This window comes from Mizuhopecten yessoensis, unplaced genomic scaffold, assembly GCF_002113885.1.
Source record: "Mizuhopecten yessoensis strain PY_sf001 unplaced genomic scaffold, ASM211388v2 scaffold10631, whole genome shotgun sequence".
NCBI classification, from domain to species: Eukaryota; Metazoa; Mollusca; class Bivalvia; order Pectinida; family Pectinidae; genus Mizuhopecten; species Mizuhopecten yessoensis.
Genome location: NW_018408643.1, coordinates 99,663 through 119,804, shown reverse-complemented (window position 1 = coordinate 119,804; position 20,142 = coordinate 99,663). Strand labels below are relative to the sequence as shown.

General features: G+C 41.5%; 1 protein-coding gene and 1 long non-coding RNA gene across 2 annotated transcripts in view; both read right to left on the bottom strand.

The window, feature by feature from the left end:
• Positions 1-183: 183 nt before the first annotated feature.
• The window catches only part of LOC110461510 (BAG family molecular chaperone regulator 1-like), a 23,790-nt gene continuing 3,831 nt past the window's right edge, over positions 184-20,142 (bottom strand). The window contains exons 2-7 of the mRNA XM_021514995.1: positions 18,518-18,652; positions 16,098-16,180; positions 13,906-14,019; positions 7,742-7,912; positions 6,116-6,171; positions 184-1,944 (exon numbers count right to left, since the gene is read on the bottom strand). Of these exons, the coding sequence (XP_021370670.1) occupies positions 1,929-1,944; positions 6,116-6,171; positions 7,742-7,912; positions 13,906-14,019; positions 16,098-16,180; positions 18,518-18,652 (575 nt within the window). The 3' untranslated portion in view covers positions 184-1,928. The remainder of the gene's footprint in view (positions 1,945-6,115; positions 6,172-7,741; positions 7,913-13,905; positions 14,020-16,097; positions 16,181-18,517; positions 18,653-20,142) is intronic.
• On the bottom strand, positions 9,839-10,548 carry LOC110461511. The gene is made up of 3 exons (XR_002464139.1): positions 10,197-10,548; positions 10,018-10,157; positions 9,839-9,873 (listed from the first exon to the last, which is right to left on the bottom strand). It is a non-coding gene; the product is annotated as an uncharacterized LOC110461511 (long non-coding RNA).

Below are 20,142 nucleotides of genomic sequence, written 5' to 3'. Positions count from 1 at the left end.
AGAAGAAGTCGTTTGAAGTTTTTGACATATTTGACCCCTGTGACCTTGAAAACAGGTCAAGGTCATTTTCGTTCTCAAACTTTGTAGGGCTCCTACCAACAAAGCTTTCAGCCAAATATCATGACTCTAGGCCTGTCCGTTCTTCAGAAGAAGTTGTTTAAAGGAAAAGTTGACGGACGAGGACGGACGGACGACGGACGCCGCGCCACGGCATAAGCTCACTTGGCACTTCGTGCCAGGTGAGCTAATAAAACCCTGCCGAACCACAGCACTGGTCCAATAAAACCCTGCCTATAGTTAAATATAAAGAACACATGTGACCACAGTAGATAGTTCAATTTCTTACCAATATTTTTCGAATTCCATAACTTCCATACATGTATTTTTAAAAACATTAGTGACATTTCATATTGCTTGCCTAGATTATCATTACAAAAATTGGCAGTTTTACATACAACATTTAAAATAATTTCAACATTTTCCATAAAAGCAACCAATTTGCTACACTTGTGATAGTATATGGATGTATAGTATCAAAAAAATATTAGGGTATTCACAATTAAAAAATATTAGGGTATTCACAATTTTTACTTTTTTGATAATACAGTAGCTGGAATATTGCAACTGTGAAATTATGTTTGAATCTCCAGATAATGTAGTTATCAGGTACATTTTGGACATTTCAACGAAAATTTCAGCACTTTCCAACCCAATCAATTTTTACAGTAAAATCCATTCCATATTTTGGGTTACAGTATCTAAAGTGCATTCCTTCCATATTAAGTCATGTTATGTATACCACTCCATCAGCATGCCACTTAAACTTGGTTAACTTCAACGTAGTCATGTTATGTAAGTTAAACTGGCTCTGTTCCAATGTCATCCTCGATATCCAGGAGTTACGCTCACTTTCGCTCTCTACATTTTTACCCGACACCAATCAAACGGCTACCTTTGTGCCTTAAATTTTGCTATGACATAATCCAGGGTTGCAGAGAGCGAAAGTGAGCGTAACCCGTGGATATTGAGGATATCGACAATATCTTTTTAGAGACCCCTTATTGGTTGTTTTAAAAAATTCTCATTGACTTCCGCTGAAGTTGTTGTATTTAGATACCTCATGTTATAATATCCCATTGGCTGTTGTTTTCAGATCTCCACTTGGCTGTAGCCTTGAGATTCCCCTACTCGAACAGTGTTAGAGGTTTACACAGCAAGATACTTTTGATAGTTGGCGAAATCATATCCGATAGAAAATAGGCCAACAAGTGGCCTCTTATGCTATAGGAGAAGAGATTCCCATCATTTTTCGTTGATCCTTGGTTGCTGCTATTTTTCGTAGATCCTTGGTTTGCTGCTATTTTTCGTGGATCCTTGATTTGCTGCTATTTTTCGTAGATCCTTGGTTTGCTGCTATTTTTCGTAGATCCTTGGTTTGCTGCTATTTTTCGTAAATCCTTGGTCTGCTGCTATTTTTCGTAGATCCTTGGTTTGCTGCTATTTTTCGTTGATCCTTGGTTTGCTGCTATTTCGAGGCGTACCTCATTAGTAGCTGTTTAAATTTACACCAACAGGTTTTATTTCCTGAATCACTGATTGTCATAGCTGCAATGATTTGGCTATTTGTAAGGCCGTCAGGAATGTGGTGAGAGATAGTTCCCTGATTTTCCATAACATGAGATCAAGTATGCCACAAAATGTTACAGTTGTTTCCTGATTCTTTTGACAAATTCTGACGGAACACCTGGTACCTCCGAGTTGTATCATTGCCAGTCATTTCATCAGTAATCACACATTTTGTTTTTCACTGGTGATATGGTCTCTATGCACTATAATGCAGATCTTTGCATCAAACAATCCATTTAATAAATTAAACTGCTTTACGCTAAGTTATCTCCAAGTACATCCATCAGACCTTTTCCTTTCTGTCAACTCTCTTCCATGCTAGAAAATAGAAGTAGATTTGAATTATTTATGAATATATAGTGAGGTTCATTTGCAAATCCTGAAAACTTACCCTGTGACTTTCTCTTCTCAGTTCTGAGCCAAACATTAAAATCTGTATAACATAATACATCCCATATCAGTTCTATCTCTCTACTGGCAGAGTGCAAGAATTAAGTCACTGTGACCTATGACTTGACCTTTGACCTTAACATTTAAAAATGTTTGTCCGGGGCATATCATCGTCTATACTATTTCACCTGGAGTAACCAGTTTTGGTGTACAAGGACATTTAGGGATGGTGTAGTGAAGAATGCAAGAATTAGGTCACAGTGACCTATGCTTTGACCTTTAACCTTTACTTTTGAAATTTTTTGTCCGGGAATATCTTCTATACCATTTCACATGGAGTATCCAGATTTGGTGTACAAGGACATTTTGGAATGGCAGAGTTCAAGAATTAGGTCACTGTGACCTATGACTTGAACTTTGACCTTTACTTTTTTGAAAAAGTTTGACATAAGTGTACTGTTTATAAAATCATCAAAAATATAGAAATAATTGCCGGTGGTGGACAATGGATTGCCTTGCAATACATTTCCTTGTTACAATACATATGGTATATGAATATAATAAATAAAAAAGAAATTTTTAAAACAAATTAACTTTATTGCAGATAAAACCCATATATATGGAAGCTCAAAATTAACACAACAGAATACAATGTATTGCAAAAGGAACATTTACAGCTTAGTTAACCACACACTTGACTTGAAAATTGTAAGTAATACTGCATCGGTAATACATTGTAACATAGCTCTTAGGACTATTCCATTAACAATTATATTGATGGGGGCTGCAGGACTATTCCATTAACAATTATATTGATAGGGGCTGCAGGAAGACATCCAAAGCATGCAATTATTTTTCATGAACCCTAATATACAAATGTACGAAGTTATCTTAGACCTCACCCTCCATGCGTCTCTAGATCTCCCCATCATATTTATGTACGAAACAGTGTTAAGATTTAACAAGCAAATTCGTGGAATTTATATCCCCCGCTTGCAGGACATATTGTAGGTTAACATTATTGAGGTTAGGTTTAAACATGTTAGTATCGTGCAGTTGAGACATATTGTATAGCTTGAAAATTGAAGAAAGAAAAAAAGACCTATTGCTATACCTCATTGATTCTCCGTTAATATGCACAAATCACATCGGTTGGCAAACTTAGCATGAGTCGGATATGCAAACGGAATTCGGTTGAAACATCTGAACAATATCTACAGCAATTATCACACAAAAACCAAAGAGTGCCCGAGATGGGTGGAAAGACAGAGGAACACAACATTGTTATCAAGTTTGAAGGAATTGGGCTAGAGTTATTAAGTGGAAACTGCAGATAATGATGTTTTTCGTTAATCAAAGGACCAGAACTCTGCCAAATGGAGTCCTATTAAAGTGGTTGTCAAACTTGATGCTTTGAACCCTGTTACTAAGTTTGAAGACAATCGGATAATATTTGCGAAAGTTAATGAACAGAAACGGCAGATAATGACGTTTTTCGTTATTCAAGGGGCCATTACTCTGCCAAATGGGGTTCGCTGAAAGTGGTCATCTAACTTGGACGAGCCCTTAAGGCATTTAACCCTGTGAAGTTTGAAGAAAATCGGTTAACGTTTGTTGTAGTTATTGCACGGAAACGAAGCGTAACAGACAGACAGAAGGACAAACCCAAATTGAAATCCCCCGTTTTGGTGAAAGCGGGGGAAAATAATATACATATATAGAAGCTAATGGGAATCTTTGAAATCTTTTGTACATGTCATTATGCAAATACTTTCAATTAATTCCCAAAAGACTGATACCATACACTACACAGAGGAATTCGAAGAGAAAATGAAGGCACTAATTACTTGCAGGATTATGTCTCTAATACTAACTGGCTAAAGTTATGAAAACTATGCTTGTGTTTTTTCACATTAGAAACTTTTTAGAAACTAAAGACATGTTAATAGTTTTTGTACAAGAGGGAGTAAAACTGAACCTTGTTCAAACATACAAGTGCAATTTCCTAGCACAATATGTATACTGTAAGCGTGTGTAGTGGGCGCGGGCGTGACGTGCATCAAGCCAGTTATATTGGTACCATATACAGTTTGAGGTCTCTCTTTATCATTGGAAATTATCAATACCATTGCTGCAAGTTTCTACATTTTGGCACCAGAATTAAATCATATCTAAAGTAACATGCAGTTCTATTCAGGTGTTAATAAACAAGGCTATTCATGTCTGTCACATGCGACTACTGAATTATCTCCCTTTTGTCAAACTATCTGGTAATAACCGTTAACCAGTGTTATTGTCAAGAAAAAATGCATGAAATTAAATATATGGTACTGGACAGGAAACCATTAAATATCCTCTATATAAAGTATCACTTATTTCCAATATAGAAAATATTGTATTGAATACCTTATTTCTGATGTTACGTATTATACATCAGAAGCGGTCCTATACAAGTTACCTGTTGTCCCTAGTCCTTTTATAAACTTTGTATCTGTTTAAAGATCTGTTCTTCTTAGGTTTAAATCTTGTTCAAAACTCGTTTTGATATAGTGTAACAGAATTGAATTGTACTTTTTATTTTCTCATATTCTTCTTATTTTTGACTTTTCACAAGAGCAGATCCTTAAAGGAAGTTTCAATTTGAAGTAAAAGAAAGAGTGATCATTAACTTCTGACCTTCAAACGCTTAAACCCTTTCACCCCTATGTAACTTAAGTAGACCATGTATTGATATGGATCAGTCCATTATGGTCTACAGTGATGAAAGGGTTAACATGAACGAGTTCTTGCCTATGACGTGGTCACACTGACTTAAAACAATTTTAATCTATTCAAACAGTAGCCATGATAACTAATACAAACTGAACCCCACTAAAATCAATGTTTTGATAAAGCAAATTTCTGCATAGTTTAATTGTTATAAAAGTTAAAGAAAAGAATCAAGGAAATGCATCAGAAACATGAATCGTAACATTTACATTTACTGTAAAAAATACCTAAAATGCAAACCAAACCCAAAAATAATATTTATACACTTATAAATATGTCACACGTTTTACAATGAAAGATGAATAATAATACACCAATCCACCACAGAAGTTTTCACTGGGAGAGACAAGGTGTCGAGAAATTGAGAGCATTAAGACGAAAGGTTTGCCAGAAAGATTGGTGCCAGGTTTTGACTCCGTGACTAACAGAAATATATATAATAGGTCTTGTGAATGTCCGATTAAGCTCAGTCTATAAAATAACAAGAGGCCCATGGGCCTTAACGGTCACCTGAGTCTATANCAATGTTTTTAATACTCACCAAAAAAGTGTATTCACTAGATCTCAGCTCTTTAAGAAATTTTATGTGGTCACTTTGACCAAATAAACATTGGATAGTTGTACAGATAGCGGTTATATATGTCACAGAATTTCTACTGATAACTACTTTGTGGTTAAGGTGTATAACACTCATGATTCCATTTTCAAAAATCCAAAAGTTTTTCACAAAATGTAAACAACAGTTTCAAAACCAATAATCTAATTTTCAAACTTTGTTTTTTCAGCTCAAAACATCCCAGTCTTTAAAGGACTGAATTTTGTCATATTTTCCAAGTTAAATAGAAAATGAAATATCCCACTAAATTGTAGATTGGTAGAGAATAATATACAAGTATTATATATATATAAAAATACATTAAAATAAACACATTTACACCTTAACTTATATTGTATATCAATAAATTTATCAAAACAGAAAAAACACTCTATAAACATGCAAAAACTTTATAACATTTTGGCACTCAGAATTTAATGTAAATTTCAAATTAGGAGACATTTCAAAAGTTTTGTTGAATTTGGAAATATCACAGAAAAATCCACAACAAAGGATTACCATTCATGATGGTACCAGTAGGGTTATAATCCTTTTTTTTATACAGTTCCAGAATTTTTTAATTAAATGCAGAATCCCAAAGCGATCCACTTAGTGAAAGTGTTAAACCATAAAGTTTTATACAGGTTAAAGTAAGTTCATGCAGGTGCAGTGCTCAGGTCAAAGGGTGAAAGTTCAGATTTGAGTACAGAGGTCAAGGTTCAAAATATGCCAAACCTGGCTTCTATGTCCTTCACGCCCCTCAGCAAACCATCACAGCGGTCCAGAAGTGTCTGTAAAACAAGGCTTGACAGATCATTTGGTGCAACAGGTAAAAATAATTTTGTGGAAGCAATCATGTCATTGACGAGGCAATCCATTTGTGTTCCGAGCAAATTTGTGAATCATATTAAATTCAAGGTATAAGGAAGTATTTTATAATGACAATGTAAGAGTGAGGTGTGACAGAAGGCAGAAACACAAAAAACATCAATAACTTTCTGTTGAATTTCAAACTCTGCATTAGTCAGATCATCTCACATTGGATCAGCTGATTCTACGATCACACACTCCCAAAGTTGTCGGAAAATTTTATATGCAAACTTAATTTGAAAGTTCACATGAGAATCAAAACTAAATGCCATCCGGAAATAGCCCTGGAGGAGCTGGCACCTTCACCCTCACAAAGCTGGAGGAGCTGGCGCCTTCACCCTCACAAAGTTGGAGGAGCTGGCACCTTCACCCTCACAAAGCTGGGGGAGCTGGCACCTTAACCCTCACAAAGCTGGAGGAGCTGGCACCTTCACCCTCACAAAGCTGAAGGAGCTGGCACCTTCACCCTCACAAAGCTGGATGAGCTGGCACCTTCACCCTCACAAAGCTGGAGGAGCTGGCACCTTCACCCTCACAAAGCTGGAGGTGCTGGCACCTTCACCCTCACAAAGCTGGGGGAGCTGGCACCTTAACCCTCACAAAGCTGGAGGAGCTGGCACCTTCACCCTCACAAAGCTGGAGGAGCTGGCACCTTCACCCTCACAAAGCTGGAGGAGCTGGCACCTTCACCCTCACAAAGCTGGAGGAGCTGGCACCTTCACCCTCACAAAGCTGGAGGAGCTGGCACCTTCACCCTCACAAAGCTGGAGGAGCTGGCACCTTCACCCTCACAAAGCTGGAGGAGCTGGCACCTTCACCCTCACAAAGCTGGAGGAGCTGGCACCTTCACCCTCACAAAGCTGGAGGAGCTGGCACCTTCACCCTCACAAAGAAGCTTTAGTCTGTCAATCTTGTATCTTCTGCCCGAGATGTCGACACAGATATCTCTTCAAAAACATTTTGGATCCCCCCTCCCTTTTGATTTCCTGGATCCACCCTTCTACTCCTCCAGTTTGACTCCATTTTTGGCATACCTCTATTGCACTTTGAGATGAATCTGTACTATATTTTAACAAGTTTAATAACTTGAGCCACTTTAAAGCTTCATTTTTTCATCTTGTTTGTGCAATTTAACATTGAATTTCCTTAACCTGTGGATGATCTGTGCCAAATAAAATCAAAATCTGAAGTTCAGTCGTTTCAGTCCAGTAGTCTCCTACAGGAAAGTTGACAATGGATGAACTAAAACAAATGCTGTGTCATACCATGGCATGTTTAAGCTTAATTTGGCACTTTGAGCAAGGTGTTCCGAAACTGGTACAAGTATAAGGAATTTATTAAGAAAAAAAGACAATCAAATTTTAATGTCAACTCTCAACCACCCTTCTGATAAAAAAAATATTAAAATTCTATCAATATTTTTTTCTCTGAAGCAATGATCAAATGTCAGCCAAGACTTAATATGGAGATGTACCCATCAGAAGGCTGTACCTGGATTCTGTCCACATAGGTTTTTCTTTTTGCCCGTCCCTCCTTATTGAACTCATCAAACTGGAGGCTGTCCAATGTCTCGAGCATACGTGTGAAGTTTTCTGTGACAACCTTAAGCTGTCTGTCTAACTGAAGCAGTGTATCACGTTTCTTCTGGTCATCCAGGAAACCCTGAAATAGTGACATGGTTATACTAGACAGGGACTGTCCTACAGGCCAAACAAACTTGTAGTTACATGTAGGTTTCCTGTGAAGTATAGTTTTTTATCGCAAAAATTTAGAATTTGGTTTTTTGTTTGTGTTTTACGTCCTTTTAACAGCTATTGTCATTTAAGGACGTGTTAGGTTTAGATGGTGGAAGAAAGCCGGGTTCCCGGAGAAAAACCACCGACCAACGGCCGGTACCTGGCAAAGTTTTAGAAATCCCATTTTCTCAAATGTATGTATTGTACATTCTGTATCATAATAATATTTTATTTTCTGAGAGTAACATATTTAGCATTATAAGTTAATATCATATATGGCCATCTACTGCAAACATTATGAATCATGAACAAGATATATTATCAGTTAATCAATACATCTGTATTTACATGTCCACAGGGAGACTTGTAGTTTTGATACACACATCGTAATAATTAGTTTATCATACTACCAGTACTGTATGATTTAATACAAATCTTATTATGCTTATTAAACCCACACAAGGAGAACACTGTGATCCTGAGAACCAGTGTAACAAATCTTGACTAAGATCCTTCCCTTGAAAACAAACCCAAAAGTAAAAGTGAAATGCCATAAAATTTCGTTCAAAATTGGAATTGTTTTCAAAAGTCAAACAAAATACAAATGTCACACAAAACAATGATATGTTAACCATTTCATCAACTTTGTAAAAATCCACTAATCATACATCAATGGCAAGATGTTTTCAGGTTAGAGCAAGTGCTATACCTTAGCTTTAGATATATCACTGTGAATGTCGGCCGTTACCCTGTGTATCCCGTCCAGCCTGTATGTGACCTTACCCTGTGTATGTATCCTATCCAGCCTGTATGTGGTCTTACCCTGTGTATCGCGTCCAGTCTGTATGTGACCTTACCCTGTGTCTCCCATCAAGCCTGTATGTGATCTTACCTTGTGTATCCCGTCCAGCCTGTATGTGATCTTACCCTGTGTATACTGTCCAGCCTGTGTGTGATCTTACCCTGTGTATCGCGTCCAGCCTGTATGTGGTCTTACCCTGTGTATTCTGTCCAGCCTGTATGTGACCTTACCCTGTGTATCATGTTCAGCCTGTATGTGACCTTACCCTGTTTATCCCGTCAAGCCCGTATGAGATTTAACCCTATGTATCGCATTCAGCCTGTATGTGACCTTACCCTGTGTATCCTGTCAAGTCTGTATGTGACCTTACCCTGTGTATCCCGACCAGCCTGTATATGACCTTACCCTGTGTATCCCGTGCAGCCTGTATTTTACCTTACCCAGTGTACCCTTCAGCCTGTATTTGTATCCCGTCCAGCCTGTATGTGATCTTACCCTGTGTATCCCGTCCAGCCTGTATGTGACCTTACCCTGTGTATCCCGTCCAGCCTGTGTGTGACCTTACCCTGTGTATCCCGTCAAGCCTGTATGTGATCTTACCCTGTGTATCCCGTTCAGCCTGTATTTTACCTTACCCAGTGTATCCCGTCAAGCCTGTTTGTGGTCTTACCCTGTGTATCCCGACCAGCCTGTATGTGATCTTACCCTGTGTATCCCGTCTAGCCTGTATGTGATCTTAACCTGTGTATCCCGTCCAGCCTGTATGTGACCTTACCCTGTGTATCTCGTCCAGCCTGTATGTGACCTTACCCTGTGTATCATGTTCAGCCTGTATGTGACCTTACCCTGTGTTTCCCGTCCAGTCTGTATGTGACCTTACCCTGTGTATTCCGTCCAGCCTGTATGTGACCTAACCCTGTGTATCCTGTCCAGCCTGTATGTGACCTTACCATGTGTATCCCAACCAGCCTGTATATGACCTTACCCTGTGTATCCCGTTCAGCCTGTATTTCACCTTACCCTGTGTATCCCGTCCAGCCTGTATGTGACCTTACCCTGTGTATCCCGTCCAGCCTGTATGTGACCTTACCCTGTGTATCCTGTCCAGCCTGAATGTGATCTTACCCTGTGTATTCTGTCCAGCCTGTATGTGACCTTACCCTGTGTATCCTGTCCAGCCTGTATGTGACCTTACCCTGTGTATGTATCACGTCCAGCCTGTGTGTGACCTTACCCTGTGTATCCCGTCCAGCCTGTATGTGACCTTACCCTGTGTATCCCGTCCAGCCTGTATGTGACCTTACCCAGTGTATCCCGTCCAGCCTGTATGTGACCTTACCCTGTGTATCCCGTCCAGCCTGTATGTGATCTTACCCTGTGTATGTATCCTGTCAAACCTGTGTGTGACCTTACCCTGTGTATCCTGTCCAGCCTGTATGTGATCTTACCCTGTGTATGTATCACGTCAAGCCTGTGTGTGACCTTACCCTGTGTATCCCGTCCAGCCTGTATGTGATCTTACCCTGTGTATGTATCCTATCCAGCCTGTATGTGATCTTACCCAGTGTATCCCGTCAAGCCTGTGTGTGACCTTACCCTGTGTATGTATCACGTCAAGCCTGTGTGTGACCTTACCCTGTGTATCCCGTCCAGCCTGTATGTGACCTTACCCTGTGTATCCAGTCCAGCCTGTATGGGATCTTACCCTGTGTATGTATCCCGTCCAGCCTGTATGTGACCTTACCCAGTGTATCCCGTCAAGCCTGTGTGTGACCTTACCCTGTGTATCCAGTCCAGCCTGTATGGGATCTTACCCTGTGTATCCCGTCAAGCCTGTGTGTGACCTTACCCTGTGTATGTATCACGTCAAGCCTGTGTGTGACCTTACCCTGTGTATCCCGTCCAGCCTGTATGTGACCTTACCCTGTGTATCCAGTCCAGCCTGTATGGGATCTTACCCTGTGTATGTATCCCGTCCAGCCTGTATGTGACCTTACCCAGTGTATCCCGTCAAGCCTGTGTGTGACCTTACCCTGTGTATCCAGTCCAGCCTGTATGGGATCTTACCCAGTGTATCCCGTCAAGCCTGTGTGTGACCTTACCCTGTGTATCACGTTCAGCCTGTATGTGACCTTACCCTGTGTTTCCCATCCAGTCTGTATGTGACCTTACCCAGTGTATCCCGTCCAGCCTGTATGTGACCTTACCCAGTGTATCCTGTCGAGCCTGTGTGTGACCTTACCCTGTGTATCCTGTCCAGCCTGTGTGTGACCTTACCCTGTGTATCCCGTCAAGCCTGTATGTGACCTTACCCTGTGTATCCCGTCCAGCCTGTATGTGATCTTACCCTGTGTATTCCGTCCAGCCTGTATGTGACCTTACCCTGTATATCGCGTCCAGCCTGTGTGTGACCTTACCCTGTGTATCCTGTCCAGCCTGTGTGTGACCTTACCCTGTGTATCCCGTCAAGCCTGTATGTGACCTTACCCTGTGTATCCCGTCCAGCCTGTATGTGATCTTACCCTGTGTATTCCGTCCAGCCTGTATGTGACCTTACCCTGTATATCGCGTCCAGCCTGTGTGTGACCTTACCCTGTGTATCCTGTCCAGCCTGTGTGTGACCTTACCCTGTGTATCCCGTCAAGCCTGTATGTGACCTTACCCTGTGTATCCCGTCCAGCCTGTATGTGATCTTACCCTGTGTATTCCGTCCAGCCTGTATGTGACCTTACCCTGTATATCGCGTCCAGCCTGTGTGTGACCTTACCCTGTGTATCCTGTCCAGCCTGTGTGTGACCTTACCCTGTGTATCCCGTCAAGCATGTATGTGACCTAACCCTGTGTATCCCGTCCAGCCTGTGTGTGACCTTACCCTGTGTATCCTGTCCAGCCTGTGTGTGACCTTACCCTGTGTATCCCGTCAAGCATGTATGTGACCTTACCCTGTGTATCCCTTCCAGCCTGTGTGTGACCTTACCCTGTGTATCACGTCAAGCCTGTGTGTGACCTTACCCTGTGTATCCCGTCCAGCCTGTATGTGATCTTACCCTGTGTATGTATCCCATCAAGCCTGTGGGTGACCTTACCCTGTGTATGTATCACGTCAAGCCTGTGTGTGACCTTACCCTGTGTATCCCATCCAGCCTGTATGTGATCTTACCCTGTGTATGTATCACGTCAAGCCTGTGTGTATCCTTACCCTGTGTATGTATCACGTCAAGCCTGTGTGTGACCTTACCCTGTGTATCCCATCCAGCCTGTATGTGATCTTACCCTGTGTATGTATCCTATCCAGCCTGTATGTGATCTTACCCAGTGTATCCCGTCAAGCCTGTGTGTGACCTTACCCTGTGTATGTATCACTTCAAGCCTGTGTGTGACCTTACCCTGTGTATGTATCACTTCAAGCCTGTGTGTGACCTTACCCTGTGGAGCCCGTCCAGCCTGTATGTGACCTTACCCTCTGTATCCCGTCCAGCCTATATGTGATCTTACCCTGTGTATGTATCCTATCCAGCCTGTATGTGATCTTCCCCAGTGTATCCCGTCAAGCCTGTGTGTGCCCTTACCCTGTGTATGTATCACGTCAAGCCCGTGTGTGACCTTACCCTGTGTATCCTGTCCAGCCTGTATGTGACCTAACCCTGTGTATACTGTCCAGCCTGTGTGTGGTCTTACCCTGTGTCTTCTGTCCAGCCTGTATGTGACCTTACCCTGTGTTTTCCGTCCAGTCTGTATGTGACCTGACCCAGTGTATCCCGTCAAGCCTGTGTGTGGCCTTACCCTGTGTATCACGTTCAGCCTGTATGTGCCCTTACCCAGTGTATCCCGTCAAGCCTGTGTGTGCCCTTACCCTGTGTATGTATCACGTCAAGCCTGGGTGTGACCTGACCCTGTGTATCCCGTCCAGCCTGTATGGGATCTTACCCTGTGTATCCCGTCAAGCCTGTGTGTGGCCTTACCCTGTGTATCACGTTCAGCCTGTATGTGACCTTCCCCTGTGTTTCCCATCCAGTCTGTATGTGACCTTACCCAGTGTATCCCGTTAAGCCTGTATGTGACCTTACCCAGTGTATCCCGTCCAGCCTATATGTGACTTTACCCAGTGTATCCCGTCCAGCCTATATGTGATCTTACCCTGTGTATCCTGTCCAGCCTGTGTGTGACCTTACCCTGTGTATCACGTTCAGCCTGTATGTGCCCTTACCCCGTGTTTTCCGTCCAGTCTGTATGTGACCTTACCCAGTGTATCCCGTTCAGCCTGTATGTGACCTTACCCTGTGTATCCCGTCCAGTCTGTATGTGACCTTACCCAGTGTATCCCGTTCAGCCTGTATGTGACCTTACCCAGTGTATCCCGTCCAGCCTGTATGTGACCTTCCCCTGTGTCTCCCATCAAGCCTGCATGTGACCTTACCCAGTGTATCCCGTCCAGTCTGTATATGACCTTACCCTGTGTATCCCGTTCAGCCTGTATTTTATCTTACCCTGTGTATCCCGTCCAGCCTGAATGTGATCTTACCCTGTGTATCCCGTCCAGTCTGTATGTGACCTAACCCCTTGTATCCTGTCCAGCCTGTATGTGACCTTACCCAGTGTATCCCGTCCAGCCTGTATGTGACCTAACCCTGTGTATCCCGTCCAGTCTGTATGTGACCTTGCCCTGTGTATCCCGTCCAGCCTGTATGTAGTCTTACCCTGTGTATCCCGTCCAGCCTGAATGTGATCTTACCCTGTGTATCCCGTCCAGTCTGTATGTGACCTAACCCCTTGTATCCTGTCCAGCCTGTATGTGACCTTACCCTGTGTATCCCGTCAAGCATGTATGTGACCTTACCCTGTGTATCCCGTCAAGCATGTATGTGACCTTACCCTGTGTATCCCGTCCAGCCTATATGTGACCTAACCCTGTTTATCCTGTCCAGCCTGTATGTGACCTTACCCTGTTTATCCCGTCCAGCCTGTATGTGACCTTACCCTGTTTATCCCGTCCAGCCTGTATGTAGTCTTACCCTGTGTATCCCGTCCAGCCTGAATGTGATCTTACCCTGTGTATCCCGTCAAGCCTGTATGTGACCTTACCCTGTGTATCCTGTCCAGCCTGTATGGGATCTTACCCTGTGTATCCCGTCCAGCCTGTATATGATGTCACTAACCACCTTCTCTTCCTTCCCAAGATTAGTCGCGACTGTCTTCAGACGCATCATCTCTGGGTCATCTTTGGCAACTGGCTGTCCACAAATACAAACACAATTTTCCTTAAGCTTTATAATATTTCTAACAAGCCATTCGGATTGATATATCTCGCCTATGCCCCGCTTTGACCGTCAATGCACATATCAGAAAAACTAAGTTAAACACAAAAACTTAATGTTGATTGAGATGCTGACAAAGTCAGTGGACCATGAAATATAGGCTGTATTCAGCATTTGATGTATGGGTTGAGATGTACTACCTAAGATGCATCTATGGTCCAAGTTTGGTTGGTGTAGCACTAATACTTTCAGAGAAACTAACTTGAACACAAAATACTTAATGTTGACAGGTGTCGCTGGAAAAGCAACACCTGTCTGGCTTCCACTTCGCGGTGGCGAGACAATAAATCATATATAAAAGCGTTGATACATTTCAATAATTATATTGTTTAACAAATAATACCTCTGATACGTTTATATACAAATGTATGTGGGGTTGAGGTAGAGATTCTTTCAAAGGTTGGGTTTTGAAAATTTCACAAAAAAAGCCTGATGTCAGAGTCTCAGTTACTGGAATTCCCACGTAATGTTTTGCATGATTATAAAGGCTTTAAATGTAAAAACAGTCCAATAGGGCCTGTATTACTCACCTGGCAACAACATTTGGTAGAAATGTGTGTCAAGGTAATTTATTTTAACAAGCTTGATAGACTCCATCTCAGCTCTACTGAATATAATGACCCTAGGCAGCATGCTTCAGTAGAAGCTATTTTATGATTTTTACACAACAGATCCCCCATAACTATGAAAATAATGTTAGAGATTTTGTTCTTGTGAAGAAAATATTCATCTCCCCAATTAGCCAATATGCATATTTACTTTGCATGTATTTGACCTATGACCTAGAGGTGAAGGTCACAGTGACCTGAATATAAAGCACTCCATACCTTCTGGCATTGATCAAGTTTCAATGAAATAGATTCAATGGTTTAAAATTTACAGTCAAGACAAGGTTTCACTGAAAACTATACATTTATTTGCCTTTTGACCAAGAGGTAAAGTTTATTGTGACCTGCCTTCAATGTAATGCAAAGGTTTTATGACTGATGGAGATATACCTAAGTTTAATCAAATTATATTTAAAAGTTTTTAAACTTATGGCCCTGACATGATTTCGCTAGAAATTTTACATTGATTTGACTTTTGGCCTTGAGGTTATGGGACCACTTGTATAAAACATCTCAAAGTTAAGATTTAGACTTGAGAGTTGAGATGTTTTATACAAGTGGGCCAAGGCCACATGATTAATCAGTGTACTGCACACCTCCAGATGTGGGTATACTTCAAATTTCAATTGAAATTTTGCACTTATTTGAGCTATGACATGTCAGTGAATGCCACAGTGACCTAATTATTGTGCCGTTTGGCCCCTCTTGGGGGTGATGCAAGTGAACACATATTACTTCAGGTTTTATCAAAGTACCTTTAACAGTTAACCTTGAGGTCAAGGTCGATCTGACCTTCTTACATTACACTTCGCATCTGCTTTGCAGTTAAACTTCAATATTTTACTAAGATATCTTTCATGGTTTGAAAATTACATTTCCAACAAGATCACACTAGAATTTTTCACTTATTTCATCTTTGACCTTGAGGTGAAGACAGTGACCAATTTCAATACAATGCACACCTTCCACTGGTGATGCAGGTTAAGTTAGAGGTTTGTTTTAGGTTTAAAGTTACGGTCCTGGCAAGAGTTAAAACCATGTCTCTTTTACTTAGTGTGGGAGAAATAATTATTCCAACAAACTTGTGATCCCTCAACTCCAACAAACAATATATATACTTAACTCATTCACCCCTGAAATTTCATAATGATCTATTCAATCCTTTGAATTGGAAGTGTTCAAATGTGTCTTCAGGGGTGACTGAGTAAATAATGATGACTTCAGCCATTTAGGTTTCTTAAAAGCTTTTTGAAGATTTAACTCTGGATGAAATGCCTTAGCAATATCACAACATGACTTACTTCCTTTAGAACACACAAACGATAATTCTAAATTCCCTCAGAACCCTGTTAACTTCTTAAAACAAAGACATAAATGACCACATACCTTCTTGCCTATCAACATTACTTTAACGCCATCCTTCAGGCCAAACTCAGACAAAGACGTTCCTGGACCAGTCAAAGACTTCCCTGTGATAACAACATGTTATTGTATATCAGCACCTAATAACTGAGGATTTATGATATTCTAAAACATGTTACAGTTAGAGACAAATTTTATTCCACAAAGAAAATCCTGAGCAAGTATGACATCTCAGATCTCTTTGACTCCAGTGTCTTCATCAAATGTACCACTGACTTCATAAAACAAGAGGCCCAAGGGCCTTAGTGGTCACTTGAGTTATAGTATAGGTACTAGTACCTCAATTTCATTGTTGAGATGTAGAAAACAACATGTAAACAAAGTGAAATACAAAACTTGTCATGTCATCACATGACTGTAGTACCTCTGGAGTCTCGGGAAGAATTTTTTTAAATATTGGTAAATTTTCCCTTTGGGGTCCCGCCCTGGCCCCTAGGGTTGGGGCAGGAATCCCAATTTTACATTTTAAAACCATCTTCCTCCAAGGATAATTCTCACCAAGTAAGCCTAATTTCCTACAGACAATTGTAAACATATGCACAAAAGTGTTATTTCCCTATACAAGAGGCCCAATGGGCCTGAATCGCTCACCTGGTATTAATCTCACACTTGTAATCTTAAAAGTGGACTAAAATACAGCTACAGGCAGAATATCAGTGTGACCTTGAATGTCAAACAATGACATTAGGTTGAAAGTGGGTCATGGTCATTCATTTGAACAAATTTGGTAGCCCTGATGCTACAGGCCAAATATCAGTACCCTGGGCCTTTTGGTTATTAAGAAGAAGATGTTTAAGATTTTAAGACATTTGACACCCGTGACCTTGAAAGTTGGTCAAGGTCATTCATTTGAACAAATTTGGTAGCCCTTCATCCCAGCATGCTACTGGCCAAATATCATTACCCTGGGCATTTTGGTAATTCAGAAGAAGTTGTTTAAAGGTTTTAAACATATTTATATTTGACCCCTGTGACCTTGAAAATAGATGAAGGTCATTTATTTGAACAAACTTGATAGCCCTTCATCCCAGCATGCTACTGGCAAAATATCATCACCTTAGGCCTCCTGGTTATTCAGAAGAAGATGTTTAAATGTTTGGAACATATTTGACCTCTGTGACCTTGAATATAAATCAAGGTCATTTATTTAAACAAACTTGGTAGCCCTTCATCCCAGCATGGTACTCGCCAAATTTAAGCACCCTAGGCCTATTGGCCATTCAGAAGAAGATGTTGAAAGGTTTTAAACATATTTGACCCATGTGACCTTGAATATAAACCAAGGTCATTTATTTGAACAAAATTGGTAGCCCTTCATCCCAGCATGTTACTGGCCAAATATCATCACCCTATGCCTCTTGGTTATTCAGAAGAAAATTTAAAGAATTTAACATATTTGACCCCTGTGACCTTGAAAATGGATGAAGGTCATTTATTTGAACAAATTTGGTAGCCCTTCATCCCAACATTCTTCTGGCCAAATATCATCACCCTAGGCCATTTGGTTACTGAGAGGAAGATGTTTTAAAGTAAAATGTTGACGATGGACAGACGACAGACGCAGTACCATGCCATTAGCTCACTTCGGGCCAGGTGAACTAATAAATTATAGTAAACTTTACCCCCTCCCCAAGGGAGAAGGGATGGCCCGGGAATACTGAAATTTACAATTTAAACAAAGCCCCTGATGATCTTTCCATACATGCAGAGAAAATGACTGTAGTACCTCTGAGTCTGGGGAAGAAGATTTTTGAAATATTGGTTAATTTTCCCTTTGGGGCCCCGCCCTGGCCCTGGGGTAGGAATCCCAATTTTACAATTTGATACCATCTTCCTCCAAGGATGATTCTCACCAAGTAAGAATAATTTCCCACTGAAAATGAACAAAATATACCCAAAAGTGTTGTTTCCCTATATAACCTACCAGTATGCCAGTAGTTACCTTAACCCCCTCCCCAAGGGAGAACGGATGGCCTGGGGGTACTGAGTTTTACAATTTAAATTATGCCCCTGATGATCTTTCCATCCATGCAGAAAAATTGACTGTAGTACCTCTGAGTCTGGAGAAGATTTTTGAAATATTGGTTAATTTTCCCTTTGGGGCCCCGCCCTGGCCCCTGGGGTTGGGGTATGTCTCCCAATTTTGTAGCCTCATCTACCAAGGATGATTCTGACCAAGTTTGAAAAAAAATCTTTCCACTTGTTCTTGAGAAGAAGTCGAAAATGTAAAAAGTTTACGCACGACGACAGAGAAAAAGCGATCAGAATAGGATACTTGAGCAAAGCTCAGATGACCTAAAAAGTATATATATTCATATTTTTTTTTTATCTTTATATATCATTTTTCATTAACTGATAAATAATCAAACTTGTTGAATGAAAACCTTTAAATATCAGTTTCTGATTTTCTGCAGGAACTTCTGTCAATTGCTGGACTTTTTCCTGTAGATGATGAACTGTCAAAGCGTTACCAGTCTCCTTGGTGGGAAGGCAGAGTTCAAATTTATGCTTCTGGGACCCTGAAAGCATAAGAAAATTAAGTCTGTTTCAAGTATCATTACAAAAGACAAAATGTCAAATCACAAAAGAAAAAAAAAATGAACACCTTAGTATTTTGGGATAATGCTGAAAACTACTTAGAGTATTCTTAATTAAACAGAAGGCTTAAATGGCCTGTATTTCTCCTAGTTATTTACACAAAAATCAAAAATGTTCTATCAAAAATAATATTGCAAGTGTAGGGGGGCATGGCAATACCCCAATAACTAATCCTCATAACATGAATGTGTTCATTTGGTTATAGGTAGGGTATCTTAATTGTTTCCAAGTTACGACCAAGGGGGGGAGAAGAGACAACCTCTGGAGTTTACTCCTCCTGGTGTGTCATAACAGCAGCGGGGGGAGGACAGACAACCTCTGGAGTTTACTCATCCTGGTGTGTCATCACAGCAGTGGGGAGGAGAGGCAACCTCTGGAGTTTACTCATCCTGGTGTGTCATCACAGCAGTGGGGAGGAGAGGCAACCTCTGGAGTTTACTCATCCTGGTGTGTCATCACAGCAGTGGGGAGGAGAGGCAACCTCTGGAGTTTACTCATCCTGGTGTGTCATCACAGCAGTGGGGAGGAGAGGCAACCTCTGGAGTTTACTCATCCTGGTGTGTCATCACAGCAGTGGGGAGGAGAGGCAACCTCTGGAGTTTACTCATCCTGGTGTGTCATCACAGCAGTGGGGAGGAGAGGCAACCTCTGGAGTTTACTCATCCTGGTGTGTCATCACAGCAGTGGGGAGGAGAGGCAACCTCTGGAGTTTACTCATCCTGGTGTGTCATCACAGCAGTGGGGAGGAGAGGCAACCTCTGGAGTTTACTCATCCTGGTGTGTCATCACAGCAGTGGGGAGGAGAGGCAACCTCTGGAGTTTACTCATCCTGGTGTGTCATCACAGCAGTGGGGAGGAGAGGCAACCTCTGGAGTTTACTCATCCTGGTGTGTCATCACAGCAGTGGGGAGGAGAGGCAACCTCTGGAGTTTACTCATCCTGGTGTGTCATCACAGCAGTGGGGAGGAGAGGCAACCTCTGGAGTTTACTCATCCTGGTGTGTCATCACAGCAGTGGGGAGGAGAGGCAACCTCTGGAGTTTACTCATCCTGGTGTGTCATCACAGCAGTGGGGAGGAGAGGCAACCTCTGGAGTTTACTCATCCTGGTGTGTCATCACAGCAGTGGGGAGGAGAGGCAACCTCTGGAGTTTACTCATCCTGGTGTGTCATCACAGCAGTGGGGAGGAGAGGCAACCTCTGGAGTTTACTCATCCTGGTGTGTCATCACAGCAGTGGGGAGGAGAGGCAACCTCTGGAGTTTACTCATCCTGGTGTGTCATCACAGCAGTGGGGAGGAGAGGCAACCTCTGGAGTTTACTCATCCTGGTGTGTCATCACAGCAGTGGGGAGGAGAGGCAACCTCTGGAGTTTACTCATCCTGGTGTGTCATCACAGCAGTGGGGAGGAGAG